Here is a 19,458-nt window from a genome sequence, read left to right on the forward strand (position 1 = left end):
CCATTAGGCGCATAATAACGCTTTAATATACTAATTTTTTTGTTTTTTTAAGCTGTACAAAATGGTTTGGAAAGAAATTGCAAAATTTTATGTTTTTTGGGTCAAAAATGGGAAAACCCTATTTTTACCCCATAAAACCCCCCGTAAACCCCCGTTCCCATGGTCCAATCATGCTGGATCGCGAAATCGTTCGAATAAACGTAGGTTTACAGGTTTGGACCAAATTTCATCAAAATCGGATCATTTTTGCTCGAGTTATCGTGCTGACGGACACACACATATATATATATATATATATATATATATATAAATATATATATAAATATATATATATATATATAAATATATATATATTTATATATATAAATATATATATATATATAAATATATATATATTTATATATATAAATATATATATATATATATATAAATATATATATATATGAATTTGAACGGATGGTGTTTTTGGCCTCTAGGGACCTCAAAACGAAAAAAAAATCGGTCCCGCGTCCAGGTCTTACCATGAGTACTACGGTAATAGCTTATTCCCTATATGGGAAATTCGCTAATAAGAAAGTTTATTGCCATTGACCAAGTTTACATAGGAATAGACATTGTCAAATTACATTAAATAAAATATTACTAAATATGTTCATATAGGTAACAAAGATTGAGAATAACGATTGAGAATTCTTAATTTACAGTATGAAAGATTCCGCTTTAATTTTATGTTTCATGAAGTACTGAGTAGAATGGGTTTGCTACAATCCAATTATAATCTTTGACTTAAAAAGAGGAAGAGAAAGGCTGTCTGCCTGAAGAGGCTCAGGCAGCATATTATAGAATTTCACAGTTAAGTTTGAAAGAATTACCCGTGATGGCTAGCCTGAGATGTGGTATATCTAGTTGTTCCTTATTTCGTGTATGGTGGAAATAGTAATTCTGCCTGGTGGAAAATTCATTGAGATTCTGTGTATTTTTCAAATAATAAACTAGGGATAATAGTTATTTGTGTAAATAGTGAGCGAAGCACGTTGTTTTGTGTTGTTTGGTTGGAATGCTGTTGTGCGACAAAGAAATAACTGTGCGAGAATGTAAAAAGTGTGCGGCAAAGTAAGTAAATGCAGCAATTAGCAGTTAGCAGTACTGTAATCAGTGCAAGGAAGCGCACTTTGTTGAGTGACTGTAGGAAATATTTATTTGTGTAATTAGTGAGCAATGTGGCACTTTGCTTCACATGAGAGCAATGCGCCTCGTGCGGAATGATCTCGAGTGCAGCAAAGGCCTTTTGCACTCGTGTTACACATTATATTTTTCCTACAGTCACTATATAGCATATAAATAATTAGTCTTTCAAACACTATACAACACGTTTTTAGATTCAGCAGGCAACACCAATAGGTGCCCTAGGGAAAGTAGTCCCCGGTCCGTATCACTCCGCTATTTTTTCCTCGGCAAGCAATGTGCTCCGCGACTTGAGAAAATAGTTCCGTATATTTTTGTAATTTGCAGTGGTTTCCGCGCCTAAAAAAGCACTTTAAAGGTATTTTCTTGTTTATTAAGATCGTAGGAATGTTTTAAAAAAGTTTAAAAGAAAAGTCTAGAAAGTTCAGAAATACCGAAAAGAGAGCATAAACTGTAAACACGAAATTACAGGTTAAATCGTAGTTATAATAGTCAATCAGCTGCTCATAGTATTATTATCTTTAAGTGTTGCCAACCTATTTCCAAGCGTACACGGATTACGTGCATAATAGAACAACGCTTTTTTGTGTTGTTTTGTTGGAATCCTGATGTGCGCCAAAGTATAAACCGTACGACAAAGTATAAATATGCAGCAATTAGCAGGTTTCTGTACTATAAACAGTACAAGGAAGCCAACTTTGTCGGGTGACTGTAGGAAAAGATGTTTTCAATATTAAAGCACTCAAACGTTACCAATACTGAACACATCACAACCGGCTTCAGAATAGCAAGAAATGCCTTATTACCTTTTCAACTTCAATAATTTTAATATAACTGACACTTTATGAATTTATAGAAAATCTTAAATTTAACTGAATGATGTATTCCTGGACGATTTTTAAAGCGTTCAAACGATAAGTTTATTTTTATTTTTTTTCCATCCTGATTTCACTTAATAGGCTTAGGTCTTCATTAATTTAAACTAGAACTTTGCAACTAGGCAAATATATTTGACTTAACAAGTGATCTTTGGCTAGAGCTGAACGTCTTAAAGGTCGTAATCATGATAAAAAAATAAACACAATTGCACATACAAATTTGAAAACCAATGAAAAATTTAAGTAAAAACTAATATTGATCGGATGAAAATTATGTCCTTAAAAATTAAAACTCTTTACAGGCATAACTTATACTTATCTGTCGTCTTGTGCTTGTTAACAACTTTACAGTACATAGGTAACATGTTTAAGTAGTATTTCATAATATTTGTACCTGTCGCATGTAGGATCATGGTTTTGTGCAGAGCAGCTAAAGACACTTATTATGTTACAGAGCTCGATGTGACGTCACCACCCAGTCTAGCTCTGGTACCCAGCAGAAATGTAGTCGCGCCAGCCCCGCTACAGCCTCGTGCCGCCACCATAGGCAATATAAACCTTCTTCTGCCTCTACAGGTACAGATATAATACAAATGAAAGCTTGTTTGTTTGTTGGGGCTCAATCATGTATTTACTGCTGGTTGGATTGGACTGAAATTTGGCATGATGATAGCTCATATTCCCCATTTAGGCCTATTCGCACCCCTAAAATCCGCCTCAGTAGCTCTGGAGTCTCACAAAGTTTTAAGGAATCAAAGAATCTTGACAGCCAAACAAATAAGTGGCTTCTATGGTGTTAAATAGGATTATTAAGTTACTAGGTTTAAGAAAAGAGTGCAGAACTATATTTTTCTTGCAACACGGACAAAAGTAAGATAGTTGCTTTATTATATTTTCTGAAATGGTATTCTTATCATGATCCCACTGCTATCTTCAACTATCACTATCTTTAAAAAAAACTTTTACATTAATAAAAAAAATCTATTGTGATGTGTTTACATGATGACAGAAAAATTCTTTTTGTGTGTTCATCCATCATATATATGGCCAGACGGGAATAAAAGTCATGTAATTTTTTCCGTTATGTGAGATGTGATTCCTTAAGTTGCCGTTAGATCGGAATATGGCACTAGCTGCGCTCGGTGCTACCCAATGGTGTTTGGTAAAGAAATGTTTGTCTATTACTTCGCTAGTTATTATTTCTGTAGAACTGGAATTTTAGAGACTCATGAGCTGATATTTCGTATATCAGAGCTATTTGTTGATATTTCATCCTAAGTAGGGGTCCGTGGATCGGAACCACCTCGTCATCGTCCTGAAGTTCCAGCTCAGGGAGCTGAAACCCTGAACATGGGATTCACCCTTTTGAACTGAACCATTACCAATTAATTAATACAAAAATATACCAATTAATTAATACAAAAATACTAATAGTGATACACAGTTTGCATCATTTATGGGACCCCTTTAAGTTAAAAAGTCTCTAAGTTTCAGAATTTCAAAATTCAAATTCTAGACTTACGGTAGGTGGTGGTGATCAACACTGAACGGTTTAAGAAAGAAAGGTGTGTGCACAGAAGAAGAAATTTACAATTTACTTCAACTAACACAATCCAAAACAAAAAGTACTATACTACTTTGTTAAATATAAAGCATACCAATTACTTTAAATTACTTGTTATAAAGGTTTAAGATTTGACAGCTAAAGCAGAGCATGAAATATATATCTTTAATTAAGCTAAGCATTTTTTAATATAAAATTGCTTTTTTAACATTTATTTTTACTTAATTAGAATGCATGGCTTTTCACTTTTTAAATTTTTTTTCGTTCCAAATACTTTGGATTTGACTCTTAAAACATTTATTAGACTTTTACCAATAACTTATATATTACTTATATATTTATTAGCTAATAATTTTCAACCAAATCAACCGTCGTAAGCCGTTATGTAATCTGAAGGAATATCAAGAACAAGAGAAGAACAAAAAGTTGAAGACTATATTAAAACTTTTGCAACTTCTGTTTGTCTTATAGATCAAAGTTTTCTTCGCTTTGAGGAAGCTATTATATTCAAATCATTTTTGGGTTGCCAGATGCATCGAAAATTTTTCTATAGGACGAAATTTTTTAAGGAATATTATATATGGATTTTTTATGAGGCATTTACTAACTATTTTCTCACTTAAAGCCTAATGCTATTTTTGAGAATCCAAAACATTTGACGTTGGATTGTGACGTTAACTCTCTCATTTATAACTCTGAGGGACTCAAATATAGGGAATAGAAAACGATCAGTTCATTTGCTTAACCTTGCTCTCAATTAGTTCTTCATTTGACTACTACGCACCCTAGTTTTTTAAAAGTTTTTTTCCTACAGTCACCCGACAAAGTTGGCTTCCTTGTACTGTTTATAGTACAGAAAGCTGCTAATTGCTGCATATTTATACTTTGCCGTACGGTTTATACTTTGCCGTACGGTTTATACTTTGCCGCACATCAGGATTCCAACGAAACAACACAAAACAGCGTGGTTCTATTATGCACGTAATCCGTGTAAGCTTGGAAATAGGTTGGCAACACTTAAAGATAATAATACTATGAGCAGCTGATTGACTATTATAACTACGATTTAACCTGTCATTTCGTGTTTATAGTTTCGGTATTTCTGAAATTTCTAGACTTTTCTTTTAAACGTTTTTAAAACGTTCCTACGATCTTAATAAACAAGAAAATACCTTTAAAGCATTTTTTTAGGCGCGGAAACCACTTCAAATTACAAAAACATACGGAACTATATTCTCAAAACGTGGAGCACATTTCTTGCCGAGGAAAAATAGCGGAGTGATACGGACCGCGGGTACTACTTTCTCTAGGGCACCATTTGTGTTGCCAGCTGAACCTAAAAACGTGTTGTATAGTGTTTGAAAGACTAATTATTTATATGCTTTATAGTGATACTGTAGGAAAAATATAATGTGTAACACGAGTGAAAAAGGCCTTTGCTGCACTCGAGATCATTCCTCATTGCCATTGACACCCGTAAACATTGCTCTCGTGTGCAGCAAAGTGCCACTTTCACCACTAGTTACACAAATAACTATTTAATTGTTGAAACAACTACAAACAAAAACAGGCATTGTTGCGGCGTGATGAAAAGTATCGTTCATAACTTGAACTAAAAGTCTCCAGCACTTGCTTCAAATATTTTTATATTCTTCGTACATGAAACTCACTTCAAAATTCCCTATTACTTGTACGTCAAATTTGGTATTCCTGGGTGAGACCATTCTAAAACTTTACTGTAAATTGAAAAAAAAAAAACAGCTATTGGCACTTTTAATTAAATGTAATATACTACGAAGATTAATGAAAATTACTTTCTTGACCATAATTTCTTTCCAAATATTTTGATAGATTTTTCACTTCAATAAAAAAAAACTGTAAAATTATTTTTTCTACGTGGTTTTATGACAATTTTAACACACACCCATTAAGTTTAAATTTACATAATGGTGCAGTATCATACATATTATGGAGCCAATTAAACATAAAATTAATACATTATACTAAATGTTTAAAAAAAAGGTAGCCTTATAATAACATCATAATACAACTGAGAATGTTACTTTTTACCGTACATTGCAATAACTAACTCTTAGAAATAACTTCGGCACAATATATAATTCCAAACATAAAAATTAAATAACCAACGTAATACAACAACTAAATTGGTAATTAGAAGATTTTTTTTAATGAGTTGTTAAAAAAGTCAGTTGTAACAATATCACGTCTAATTGGCTGAAGGCTGTACCATTCGAACGGAGCCTTTGAAATGACTGAAAATGAGGTCAATCCAAAGCGCTTGTTAGTGCAGCTCTAGAAACCCAAACCACTACTAATGCTGGGAGTAACAGGCAACAAAACGCAGGGTTAACGAGCAGACTTTGGATAGAATTTGTACAGTGAATAGTTAGCGTTTTTTTTGTGTGTTTTAGCGAATTCCCCATATAGGGAACAAGCTATTACCGTAGTACTCATGGTAAGATCTGGACCCGGGACCGATTTACTTTTTCGTTTTGAGGTCCCTAGAGGCCGAAAACATCATCCGTTCAAATCCATATATATTTATATAGGTCTATGTATGTGTTTGTGTCTGTCCGTTAGCGCGATAACTTGAGCAATTTTTGTCCGACTTTGATGAAATTTAAAGGTAAGGTGGGATAAACTTGAATGAGTTCGCGAACCAGCATGATCGGACCATGGGAACAGGGTTTCACGGGGGGTTTTATGGGGTAAAAATGAGTTTTGATTTTTGACCCTATAAACATAACATTTTGCGATTTTTTTAAACCATTTTGTAGAGCTTAGAAAACAAAAAATATAGTATATTGAAGTGTTTTTGTACAATTATTGGTTACGGACGAAATTCAAAAAATTTCAAACATAAAATTCCTATGTTGTTCTTATGGAGAATAAGTAAACTGTTGTAGTTTGCTATTTTATGAATGTATTTTGACAATACTTGACAAAATTTTAAAAAGATATTGTATTTTACTAAAAAACTATTTTTACCCTCCCTAGTAGCAGCAAACCTAGGTATTTATCAAACCTAATGGTATTTAGATATATTTAAGTGAAAATCAAATCAGGCAATTGGAAATTCGCTTAGTCTGCAAGTTTGCTGTGACGGGGGTATTTTTCATTCAATCGATGCTGCATACTATTGGATTAAGTTAACTGCCTAGCGTAAAATGTCCCCAGATTTTTTGTTTTAAAGAAATAGATATGAGATATTCTTTGAAGTTAAACGATAACTGACTGGGTATCCTAGTAGTTATAGAGCTAGCCTAGCAATTTAAAAGGTCGACGGTTGAATCCTGAGAAAAATTTGTAGCTTTTAATAGTTCAACACTGGATCTAGATGTTCTTCATCCTAACTAAATGCTTAAACTAAATGATGGTGGCTCTTGAAACTGCTGATCTTAGTCAGTAACTAAGCTGCACAGATCATCTCACACCATTCTACACCTAACCTTCACTTATATTTTGGTTAAAATACACACCTTGGTAGAGTCCTTATCTCATTAGTACTGATAATTGCTATTGATAACATGCCTAACTATATGTAGTATATTATAAAATCAGAATAAATACTAGTACCTACAAAAATATGAATTACGTGTGGTTAAAGTCTTATATTTATTTGGCATATTTCTTTATTTAAGACGAAAATCTTTTGTAAGATTTGGCATAATTTCCGTTTTGGTGTCTATCTGAGAAAATATAACATTTATTAGAAAGGTGCATATACAAAATGAGCACAGATAAGGTTTACTATACCTATAGAACTGAAAAGTGGCATTTCCACTTTTGTTTGATTTGTATTTACATAAAAATTGAACAACAGTAGAAATACCACTTTTAAGTTTTTAAAATGTTTCAAGTTTTTAATCTTTTTGAAAGTTTTTTAAAAATTTTCGTGTACAAAAATAAAAGTTTTAGAATTTTTTTTTATTTTTTACTGTTTTAAAGTTTAAAAAAATTCTTAAACATTATTAAAGTTTTTTTTATTTTTCTGTCCTAAAGTTACCCTATGTAAAACATCTGTTCTGTTACAGCCCCGACTACTGGCAGAGGACTTGAGAGCGAGGACAGTGCTGCAGTCGAATGTACAACCCTCCCAACTAGAGTCCGTCAATCCTTCTTCCAACTGAACTGTCGCCAGAGGTGCTACCTGCTACGTCCACGACCACCAAGAACGCGCAAACCAATACGACCACGTCAAAAATTATATTGGCGTACGTCTTTTGATAAAACTACCTGACAGCACAAAACACATGTCAAATAACACTTGTGATAATATATTTACACTTAAACTGTTTACTGACAAGACGGTAAATCCATATAAATTTTGGTAAGATATGGTATAAGTGTAAATATATTATTACAAGTGTTATTTGACACATTTTTTGTGCTTTCAGGTAATTTAATAACACGTACGATGCTGAAGTTTGTTTATGTAACTACCTGAAATTGTTTATGTTTAGAACGTCAGATTATAAGTTTAATTTTAGTTTTACTATAAAATTTCCTCTAAAGTTGTCTATAAATAAGTTTTTATACATATACAATTGTCAAATGTTGTTGAATAAGATGTTATCAATTATTTTGAATCATCAATGAAGTGTTATTTGTCTAAGGAAACATAATATTCCATTCATTAGCTATTTACTATTGAAACAATTTAGGTTTTTCGTAAAAAAAATATTTTCTCGCCTTAACTACAATTACTTAGTGCATGTACAGCAAAACTCATTATTTAGTTAATTCACGATTTTGTAAAAATATTTTATTCAACTTAATTAAAATTTTGAGATTGAAATATCTCACACCACTTAAAACACATTGAACACCCTTACAATACCTAAAAACGAAGCAGCATTTCAAAGACATTTTCAACGATTCCATTTATTCCTAATACATTTACATTACGATTTTGGCTGTGTAAAGAAAGTGCTAAATGCCATTTTGTAGCCCCTGTACATTGTCCTTCATAGATGGTAATAATTTTGTATGTGTAGTTTAAGACGAGGGTTTTAAGCATTTGTTAATTGTACGGTTTACATATCCTAAGAACATAGTCTACAATCACGAGAGTTTGCATGATAGTGTAATAATTGACCAGATTGATCCAAAGGGTCCAGAGTTATATCAATTGTGCAATTCAGGTTTAATACTGGCTCAAGCATATTTTTATACGTTATGTCCGAGCTTAGGTCATTGTGCATGCTTGCTCATTGTGTAATTCTATGTCAGGTTTTGGTAGGTTATCATTTAATAAAGGTGGTATGACACTGACTTGGTTAGATTACCTCATTGTAGAAGGGTTCACGTTCCTAAATCTTCTTTGGATACTGAGGGAAAAAGTCATATTTTGGTTGAGAGTAATATAGAAATCTCGACAAGGACTAACATTTTTGATAATAACAAAACCCTGTTTAAAGTGTTTTACTTGTTAAAAAAATAATGTTTAGTTACAGCATAATATTATTTGATGACTTCTGTTCTGAGGATATAAAGTTTTTCAAGCACACCCTCTTCGATACAAATTAAGTATCCCTTTTAATATGACCATTTCTACGTTTATTTACTTTATGTTGTGATAAAATATAAGGTTATATGGCAATTTTACATAAATAATATTTTTAATTTCCTAGAAAAATTCATAAATCTGATAAAACATGAATATTAAGAAAAATACAAAATTCCAAGTTAAAATCCTGATACAAGCACTATCACACATTATCTAACCTATAAACCCCTATAAATTCAAATATTTTAAATCATAAGTTTATATAGAACATGAAAATGTTAGGGGTTAAATTGTTGAAACCTCTTCATACTACTTATCTTGCAGCATAAAATATATTCAAATATTGTTAAAATGTAGTGGGAAATCAGGTTTTAGCAGTTACTGTTAGATTAAACAGCCTTATTTAGGCTAACATTTTGATTTAATACGAATATAATCCGACTTAATCTTTTACAGTAGATTATTGGAATTATAAATTAATGACAATCACATTGTTTAGTAGATCTTTAGTTATGATAATTTCAAGCTCTTTGTGTATCCACCTTTGTTAAACGATTTCCTACCTTGATGACTATTCCTGTAATTCGTCCTACGTTGGTTTCCTCGTATTACTTAAATTTGCCTAATGCTATGCCAGTTGTTAAATAGTTTATAATTGTTTAGTGTAACGATAAGAAATGAGCGGTGTTGTATGTTTTTAAATAATAATAAATTGGTTATTTTGTGTAGAAATTTGGCATTTCTTAATCACCTCAAATACATATTATGATCTGTTGTGTAAATATCTTATGGTGGAATTAAAAAACAAAATATCTATTACCTAAAACTGTAACTTACAGTAGCAGTTTCATTTCAGTTCATAGAATTGAAAAGATTCACTTAACAGCATTGTTTTACAAACAACACGTGTAACGGACCAATAAAGTTTACGGATTGAGAAAAAGAAGTAAAATATTTTTATGCTTTGATCTTCAACTAATCAGCTGTTAAGACCAATTTAATTGTCAATGAGCTAATAAATGTTAATAAGCGGTGAAATTCTACTCACTGTTCTGACAGTTTCATCTTTATTAACGTCACTCTTTTAATGCATTAAAAGCAGCATTAAAGCTATACAAATATATTGCACGCCTAACCACCGTGTTAGTACAACCTCACACAAAAGTAATTGTTTAGATTCTGTGCATTTAACCTGCTGGTTTGTATACCCGCATCACATGTTTGCCAATAAAAAAAGTATATTTGGCAAATAAAAAATACTTTGTGTTTGGGACTAGTTCACTGGTTATCGAAATACATGCGGGTCGAATCTTAAAAGCGTGGATTTTGTATCTTGGGAGTAATTTTTCGGCTTCATATTACTTTTTCTCAATTGCTCAATTGTATGTTTTTAAGTGTCTCAGCCGTTCAAAAAAAAAACGCAAAAATATACACCACTTACATTTGACCGGTTATTAAATTAGTAGTTTGACAAATTGTTTACCTTTATCCGGTTGTCCAAAAATAAAGTTCAAGTTTTAAGCTTAATTTGTTGGGTGGAAAAGTAGTTCTACCTCGTAAAAAATATTTGTTGGTAATACTAATGTCGTTTTGTCATTTAAGACATTTTCCGCACTTAGAATTGGCATATAAATAATCACTCAGATTGATTTACTTGGGCTTGTATGTCTTTTACATTTATACTAAATAACCTTAAGTTTACACTATATAAACTATGATACCTATTTTTACTGGTAGCACTAATTACAGTTTAGCTGGAGTAAGTGTAATTGTATAATTTAATGTGCTAGTGCATCTCTTTACACTCTCTTTCATCATTTTAAGTATTTTTTACCTGTGAGTGATATCAATGTCAGCCATTAAAAGACCATTAACCAAGAACAGCTGGGTATAGTTTCGTAATATCTAAGGCTACCACTAGCTCCTCAGGAATCAACTAATGACCTACATTGTTAGATGAGCACTGTGTTCTCTCGGCTGCACAGGTATAAGATACGAATACTATAGTGAATAGCTTACCCCGTCGTGGCTGCTTTACTCACGAAAATTTAAGTTAAACATATGTGACCACTTAAGTTAAACTAAGAGAGAACTTCTCCATTTACAACAATACTGTCCTACTACCTAGCTACTACCTAGCTTCGGACTTTTCACTCTGAATACATATTTTTGTTACAGAAACAATTCCCGCTGAATCTTCTTTCACTTAGGTTTAACTACATCCTTAAACCTAACTTTCCAATAGTACTGTCAGATCTCACATAACTTATTGGATAGTTTAATTTATCTTAAAGTAAAATTAAGTAACATAAAAACCTAGCACGATGTTTTATTGTGGTTCTTATAACCCTCACAGGCCCTAAGCAATTGCAGGTCTACAGAGTCTATGATGTTTTCACCAAACGGAATGTACTCACATAAAAGTGGTTTGTATCACCTCTCCAGTAAAAAGAATCATTAACACCGATATCATGCATTTATCTACAAAAATCCCTTAAAAGCTAATACTTTTTACATAATCCACAAAATACGTGTACTGGGATTGTAAAGCAACATACTCATCTGAAATTGCATGATAGTAAAATCTTTATCATCCTAGAGATGGAAGTGGACTTATCAAGCACTTCTGTGATTCTCTCTTGAGTACCCTTTATAAATAATCAAAAACTAGTGATAAGAAGACATGATGCCCATCCCTTAAATATTAGATAAAAATCGATTTCAAATTAGTTGTTCCTTTGACATTGATATTCAGAATACATAATCCCTAAAAGATATACCGTTATTTAGTTGCTGAGAAACAAATCTTAAAAACTTCAACAAAGTATTTGACAAATTCTTGAATTTTAAATCCATTTGACAGTTACAAATAGTTTTATGCAGTAAAGCACAAATTTTTAAGCCACAACATAAGTTTAATGCAAAATATTGTCATTTCAATCTAATAAATACAACCAGCTGTTCCCTTAGTTAATTCATCTGTTTAAAATTAAACAAATATTTTCCCCATAAAGATAACATGGAAACTTTGGAGGCAACTGGGGCAGAGTCCTGACGGAATTTCTTAAAAACGCTTCTTAATGCACACCTAGGGCCTAATTAGAATCTCCATGCTAATTCCTGAGTTGTTATGGTTAGTACTTTTTTAAATACAGTGATCAGTGTGAGTGGTATTTCAATTTTGTAATAGTGAACCTTACAGTTTAATACAAGGTAAACAGGCAAAAAATAACATAATAAGTGAACTATGTAAGTATTAACTCACACGATAGTAATGTTGATTCCCTAAGCATTAATGATCACAATTCCTTAGGTCTGAGAATTAAATTTCCATTTTCACTCTCATCATTATGATCACCTGAGAAGCTATCGGATTTATCCAATCTAAATGAAAGAATGAAAGGTGCTATAGTTCAAATGTAAAGGGCGGGGGTTGAGGTCTTAATCAGAAAATAATTACTTGCGACCGAGAAGAGGGTTTCCTAAAGAGTCTAGTGAAAGGCGAGACCTGAATGCAGCTTTAGAGACTGCAGATATCAAATTTTCAAGTCTTTCATAAACCCACCTCTAATGAATAATACGAGGCCATTGCGTTTTATCTCAGTTTTGCCCGGCAAAGTTTAACAGCAGTGAAAACGTTTATGTTTGTTACGTGACTTAAATTTCTAAAGTAAACAGTGGAAATTAAGTTTGTTGTTGAATTTTGATAATGAACTATTTATCTAAGACAAGGCATGGTTACACAATTTTTAGCAAATTTTCCATATAGGGAATAAGCTATTACCGTAGTACTCATAGTAAGACCTGGACCCGGAACCGATTAACTTTTTCGTTTCGAGGTCCCTAAAGGTAAAACACCATCCGTTAAAATCCATATATATAAACCTACATTTATCCGAACGAGTTCGCGAACCAGCATGATTGGACATTGGGAACGGGGGTTAAGGGGAGTTTAATGGGGTAAAAAATTGTTTTTTTATTTTTCATTTTTTAGTACATTGAAGCATTATTATGTGCTGTTTATGAACCTTTTTTGATAAAATTGGAAAATGCATTTATTTCTTACTAAACTATTAATATTATAAAAAAATAAACATTTTTACCCTCCATTTTGCAGCAAACCTAAGTACTCGTTAAACTAATTCTATTTAAATAGGCAATAAATGTGATATTTTTCAGGAGACATTTTAGTGTAAATCCAATCAGGCAAAAGGAAATTCTCTTAGTCTGCAGGTTTGCTGCGGCGGGGGTATTTATTGTAAGGGTTGTTTAAGGGCTGTCATAAGTAATTAAATGTTTGTCTACAACACATATTCTGCAAACAAAACCTAAATACTTATCTAAGTTACTATCTACTTATTCTAAGAGAATACTGTATGAACTCAAAACTGGAAACTAATTGATTTTGGAAAATTCTTTCCATAAAAATGAGATTTCAGTCACAGATTGTTTTTATCATTTTGAAATAAAACATATTATGATGTGTAAAATAAGAACTTGAATAATACTAAATTATATTTTGAGATTATTAATAATCAGAACCCGGACGATTATATAAACAATATTCGTTGATTAATATAGTCAATTATTATGATTAAACATATATTTTATAGACAAGAAGGTGCATGTTATATATGGTTCCTCTCTACTTATTTCATAGATAGGTTCTTTTAAGGTCTTAGGTTTGAGGGTAGTTATTTTTGCTTAGTATTTTATTGACAAATAATTTTAGTTTCAAAAGTTTTTGTCATATGAGCTATTGAATGCAGCAAATTTTTACGACCACATTTGAACGTAAAATAGTTGAACGGTTAAGGTAAGATAAATCATTTTAATATCTAATAAAAATTTAATTTTTTTTTTCGAAACTGTTTGATAAAACCTTAGAATTTCCTTTTTATTTACTAATTTTTCATCTATAAAATAAATCAATACCTCAAAATTATCTTTAAAAGCCGATATTTTGGTTAATCATCATTTTTTTTTTGGGTGTGCAATTGTTAGTTCCAATGAGTCAGCTACAACAACAACTTGATACGAAATGCCATTTAGAACCTTTTTAAATCAGAGTTTGTACATTTTTATTCATAGGTAGGACGTTTATGAAAGTGTCAAATACAGTGTTTTTGGACTGATTTGTTATAGTATTAAACTCATAATAGTTGAAGTCCTAACTAGCCGTTCATGTATTAATTTATAATTCACCCATGCAAGGAGGGTGTCTTAGCTGTTGTTTTGAGTTACTGTCTACCATTCTATTCTAAAGTTTAATTTGAATTTATTGAATTAAACTATTTAATCATACCCAACAGGTAAACACATAATACGACCATTTATTTAGTATAACACAGAGAAGTTAATTAATACATAATTTCATCTGCAGTAAACTCTGCAAAAGAAATACCTGTTCCAAGTAATTCAACCTAATTTATTTTTGTAAACATAACACCACCAGACGATGAATTTGTCAATAAAACTTGTTTAGGTAAGTATTAACATTATGGTAACGGTTTCGTTTAGTCTGGATCCTAATTATAATATAAGAGAAGTAATTTAATATTATGAAATGGAACGTGCTCACGTATAATAAACATTTACCGGTGAAAATAAAAACAATATGAAAATGTAAATATCAAATGCCACATTAAGTAGAACTTCAAAATTGTTCTTACTTGGTTCAGAAATAGAAGAGAAAATGTGAAACGACTTATACCTTGTCTTAATACTGAGCGGTAGTCAAGAATCACGTTTTGTTGAATTTATGCAAAAACGTCGGTTGCTCAAATTCATTATTTTGTATAAAGGGAATCGAACTTGACATCGAAAAACAACCAGTTGCATATTAGCCTATTACGCTATCAAGGAACCCCGCTTCTTGATCTCTGACGACCATGGTGTCATATCTTTTTAGAGAGTTCTTCACATACATTATAAAATAATTTATTTACTAAATAATTTTTTAAACCGCCTATCCCTTTATAACAAAGCACAACCACACCGATAAAAAAAAACACCCACCTTAAAATACAGTATAAATGTTTTCAGTTCGAAGACTAAGATCTAAGAAGCTTAAAACGTCACAGGGGAGCGTAAAAGAGGAGACAAAGAAGAGACGGGAAGATTAAAGCCGTCGGGAGAGCCTCCTCGGGCACCTCGGTGCGAAAACATGGAATTTTCCGTCATATGTAGGCTAAGAAAATGAAAATTTTCAACTCGGACGTAGGGTGGATCTGAACGTCGTCATGGAGACGGCATGGCGGGATATGCGCGCGCAGTGGGTATGCCATGGGAGCGCAGTTGGCTTCGATCCTTGGCCGTTAGCGGACGGGCATGTTGTAGCTGAAGTGGTACGAGGGCGTTAGTGTGTGTGGTGAAGTGGAGTGAAGTGTATCACCTTCAGGAGTCTGCTAGAGAACGTCGCGGATGCCGAGGAACCGGGAAACATGAGGAAAAGAAAGGTGGGCGGGAGGTAGAGGGTACTCCCACTCAATCTACATTCTATACTTGTAGTACACTAATCAACGTTTTCTATACGTATATATTTCAATAAGGTATATATGATAGTGTTAAACACTAGGTTGACCTTGAGCTGGATCCACCGCCCACCCTATCCACCGGTAGCCATTCACCGGTCGACGCTAGGGTTGTTAAACGTGTCCAATTAAAAAACTCCTAAGCTGAGGGGAGAGACAAGGGAGTCTCTTAGAAATATTCTCTCTTTGTTTCTTTTTAAGTTTTGCTGCAATGTTTCCTTTTGGATTTAAAACTTCGTGTAGGGATTGAAATTGAAACCAACCAGCAATAGCAGTATTAGAGATTCTTTTGTAATATTAGTTTTTTTTTTATTACTAAGTATTCAATTTGAGGTACCACAATTGGTATATGCTTAGATTTTGAATTATTAATTAACACTTAGGCCTAACTAAAACTCGATATCTGTTATATACTGCATTTTTTTATTTTATACTTATCTTTGCAAATGAAAAAATATTCTTATTTTTATAGAAAGTCGAGTTATAGTTAGTCAAGAGTAATAACTTTATAAGTTTTCTTTGCTAGATCCTGGAAGTCTGAGAAGACCTGGAGTTTTCTTCTTTATACCTTTTTTTAAAATGGATCGTATACATGGTACTATAACTAATGTTAATGAACCAGAAATATGTAATTATAATGTTAAACATACATCATAGGTATACTATTTAAACCCAATAAATTTGATAACAAATATTTTTTTTTTTTAATATCGTATTTTTACTCAGACATGACAGAGAGGTCTACTTGCATGTATTTTGGTAATAGATTTCTCGACCCTAAAGTTTATTACTAAAAAAAGCACATATTTCCAAACAAAAATTCTCAGTACAGTACACTTAATTCCTTAACAAAATCAAAATCAAACATTTGTTGAGCATGTCATCAAATTGACCAAATATGACTTACGATAGTTAAAACTGTACTGAAACATAACATACCCCCAGTGCAGCAAACCTGTATAACTACATAACAGCTCCTCCAAAACACCAGCTTATTCCGTATAAGGGAAAATCGATGAAAGTCATTTTTAATTTAAGTTAACACCATGACTTAACATTAAAATATATGATAAGTCCTAGAAACTTATATGTTGGTTACTCGAAAACTTTTAATTTTATTATGTTTTTCATGTTTAGACAAGAAGTGTATTATACCTTAAGATATGATATTTATTGTGTTAAGAAAATAAAGGGCTGATTTGATAATAATTTATATAACAATTTAATTAAGCTGGCAGATAATACACTAGACCATGTAGGAATTAGATTAAAAATATCATTATGATAAGGGATTCATAAGACCATACAATAGATAATCGTATTAGTAGATCATGTAGATAAGAGATGCATTGAGCCAAATAAATAAGAGATATGAATGCGATTGAATTGAGATTGATTGTTGAATGAGAAGATATGATAGAAGAGATTCAGTAGACCTTATAGATGAGAGATTCAATAGACCATGAAGATAAGTGATTTGTTAGACCATAAGGGAAAGAGAATTATACCTTATTCAAAAGGGATTAATTAGACCAGGTAAAGTTTAGATTTATTGGAATGTATATATAGTAGATTCATTAGACCATTAGATAAGAGAACTACTGTATAAGAAAATACAGAAAAGAGATGCATTATATGCGGTTCAATAGGCCATTTAGCTACGAGAATTTACTAGCCTGAATGGACAAGGGATTCATTAAATCGAATAGATAATATATGCAATTGACTAACATTAACTAGAATTATTAGGCCTACTGAATATGTCCTGAGGTTATCCACTTCTGGGTTAAAAACGTGTTGTCATTACTACCAAATGAAAGAACCACCATACTTGTTTTACAATCTTAAGTCGTTAAATCTGCTGAAATCCCGTGGTAAAAATAATTTGAACGTATACAAAGGTTTCTTGTATATTGCATGATAACAAAATGGTTAGTTTCATTAGTTGTATAATATCAGTTTTAAACCGGTGTCTATGATAGTTAAAACATATTCTGGAATTTCATAATTGTTTTTTGGTGAACCTGAGATGTCATGCTTATCAAAATACCCTCCAGCTTTTGCGTTTTGGTTCACATTGTAAATTTCTACGGCTTGAAACTATGAATGAGGATCCATAAGCCATTCAAATAAATTGGTAACAATTTTGAGCGAACATGAACATATTGCTCGTAACACATTGGTTGAACTGCAACAAGCTAGCGAACTATTCATTTGGTTTACAGCACCCATAAACCTAATTACCAACTCGAATGCTACTATTATGATTCTTGTGACCTACTAAACAATGTTACAGTTTGTTGCATACTATTTTCATAACATAACATTACATATAGGGATATGGTAACAAACAATTGAGCTTAAAATATAACTCGAGATAAAATATTTCTTTCATTTTTAAGCTCACAGTTATTTTGAATTTTATATGTTTTTTTATTGATAATAGTTTGTTGGTAAAAAGGGTATTTTTAACATAGTATGATAGTAAGTTTTTATATTATTATGAGTGTTATTGCCTCTGATATTGTTAATACACCAGAAGCATTTTGATTACCTCCAGTCGTCCAGTTTAACTCTTATCGTATTTTGCCACCTACGTTTCATCAGGCATCAGCATGATATAATGTAATCAGTCCATGGAATGTCGTCAAGTTAAAACAATATACAGTACAAATACATTTATTGCCAATAATAGTTTGGCTACCTTTAGTCCTCCAAGTCAACTGTCGTACTCTTGCGACTTATGTTTTCGTACATGATTGGGCATCAGGCATTCGAAAGAAATGTAGTCAGTTTATTGGATGTCTTGGGGTTAAAAATGTATACAGTCTACATCATGCCACTACTAAGAAACGTGAATACAAATATTTAAACTTTTACCGATCAGTAATTACATTGATATAGACGCATGCACATTTGTAGGGTCACCGGTCGCTACGAGGAACATCCGAGCCACTCTAGCAGAACGCTGCTTTGTGTCTGCCTGACCTTTGTGCTTTATACTGTCCGAATCCTGTAAAATGCATTGGTACTAAACGCGTTTGTACCAAATGAGTATAACGTAAATAAAAAACATCAAACGCCAACTAACATAACACATAATCTTTGTTAAAATATCAAATTAAAACATAAATGGAACAAGAAGATAAGGAAAGGTAGAATCTATAGCTATTTGTGTACCAAGTGGCACTTTGCTGCACATGAGAGAAATGTTTGCGCACCAGCCGTAGGCGAGTGTGGAAAGTTTTTCGAGTGTAGCAAAGGGACTTTGCGCTCGCGTTACACGTCATATTTTCCTACAGTTACTATAAAGAATATAAATACAGTAATTAGTATTTCAAGCACTTTTTTAGGTTAGGTTTTAGGTTTTAGGAACACGTTTATAGGTTAGGTTAAATCCAAACGTTGAATGAAATGGGAAACGCTGCACAAGCCGATCGTATTCGTAGTATCTTTAAGTGTACCCACTTATTTTCATGCGTACACGTAGTACGAGCCTAATGCAGTTTTAAACTATTTTTAGGTTCCTTCAATAAAACAAATCGCTAAACGAAGAAGTCCAAAGATAGAGCAGGTAGCTTAGATAATCGCGATAACTTATGGATGACAAAGCACCATCATACTGGAGGTTTGTGTATGGGGTTGCAGCTATGTGACCTCGGCCACTAAATCTTGTGCACCATCAACTGCTATCTCATGATATACAACGGTTACAGAACTCCCCATTCCAACCCTACCATGTTGTAACATAAGGTGTAAACTATTAAA

General features: G+C 32.4%; 2 protein-coding genes across 2 annotated transcripts in view; both read left to right on the forward strand.

Annotated features, from left to right (window-relative positions):
• The window catches only part of LOC128988804 (potassium voltage-gated channel protein Shaw-like), a 126,801-nt gene extending 118,996 nt beyond the window's left edge, over positions 1-7,805 (forward strand). The window contains exons 7-8 of the mRNA XM_054410461.1: positions 2,518-2,639; positions 7,683-7,805. Coding sequence (XP_054266436.1) covers positions 2,518-2,639; positions 7,683-7,778 — 218 coding nt within the window. The 3' untranslated portion in view covers positions 7,779-7,805. The remainder of the gene's footprint in view (positions 1-2,517; positions 2,640-7,682) is intronic.
• A 7,674-nt stretch (positions 7,806-15,479) lies between these two features.
• The window catches only part of LOC128988442 (potassium voltage-gated channel protein Shaw-like), a 363,678-nt gene continuing 359,699 nt past the window's right edge, over positions 15,480-19,458 (forward strand). Inside the window, exon 1 of the mRNA XM_054409725.1 lies at positions 15,480-15,615. The gene's annotated coding sequence lies outside the window, so the exon portion shown is untranslated. The remainder of the gene's footprint in view (positions 15,616-19,458) is intronic.

The sequence above is a fragment of the Macrosteles quadrilineatus genome, unplaced genomic scaffold (genome assembly GCF_028750875.1).
Source record: "Macrosteles quadrilineatus isolate MER2022 unplaced genomic scaffold, UCM_ALF_1.0 Scaffold_3__2_contigs__length_128488019, whole genome shotgun sequence".
Classification (NCBI taxonomy): domain Eukaryota; kingdom Metazoa; phylum Arthropoda; class Insecta; order Hemiptera; family Cicadellidae; genus Macrosteles; species Macrosteles quadrilineatus.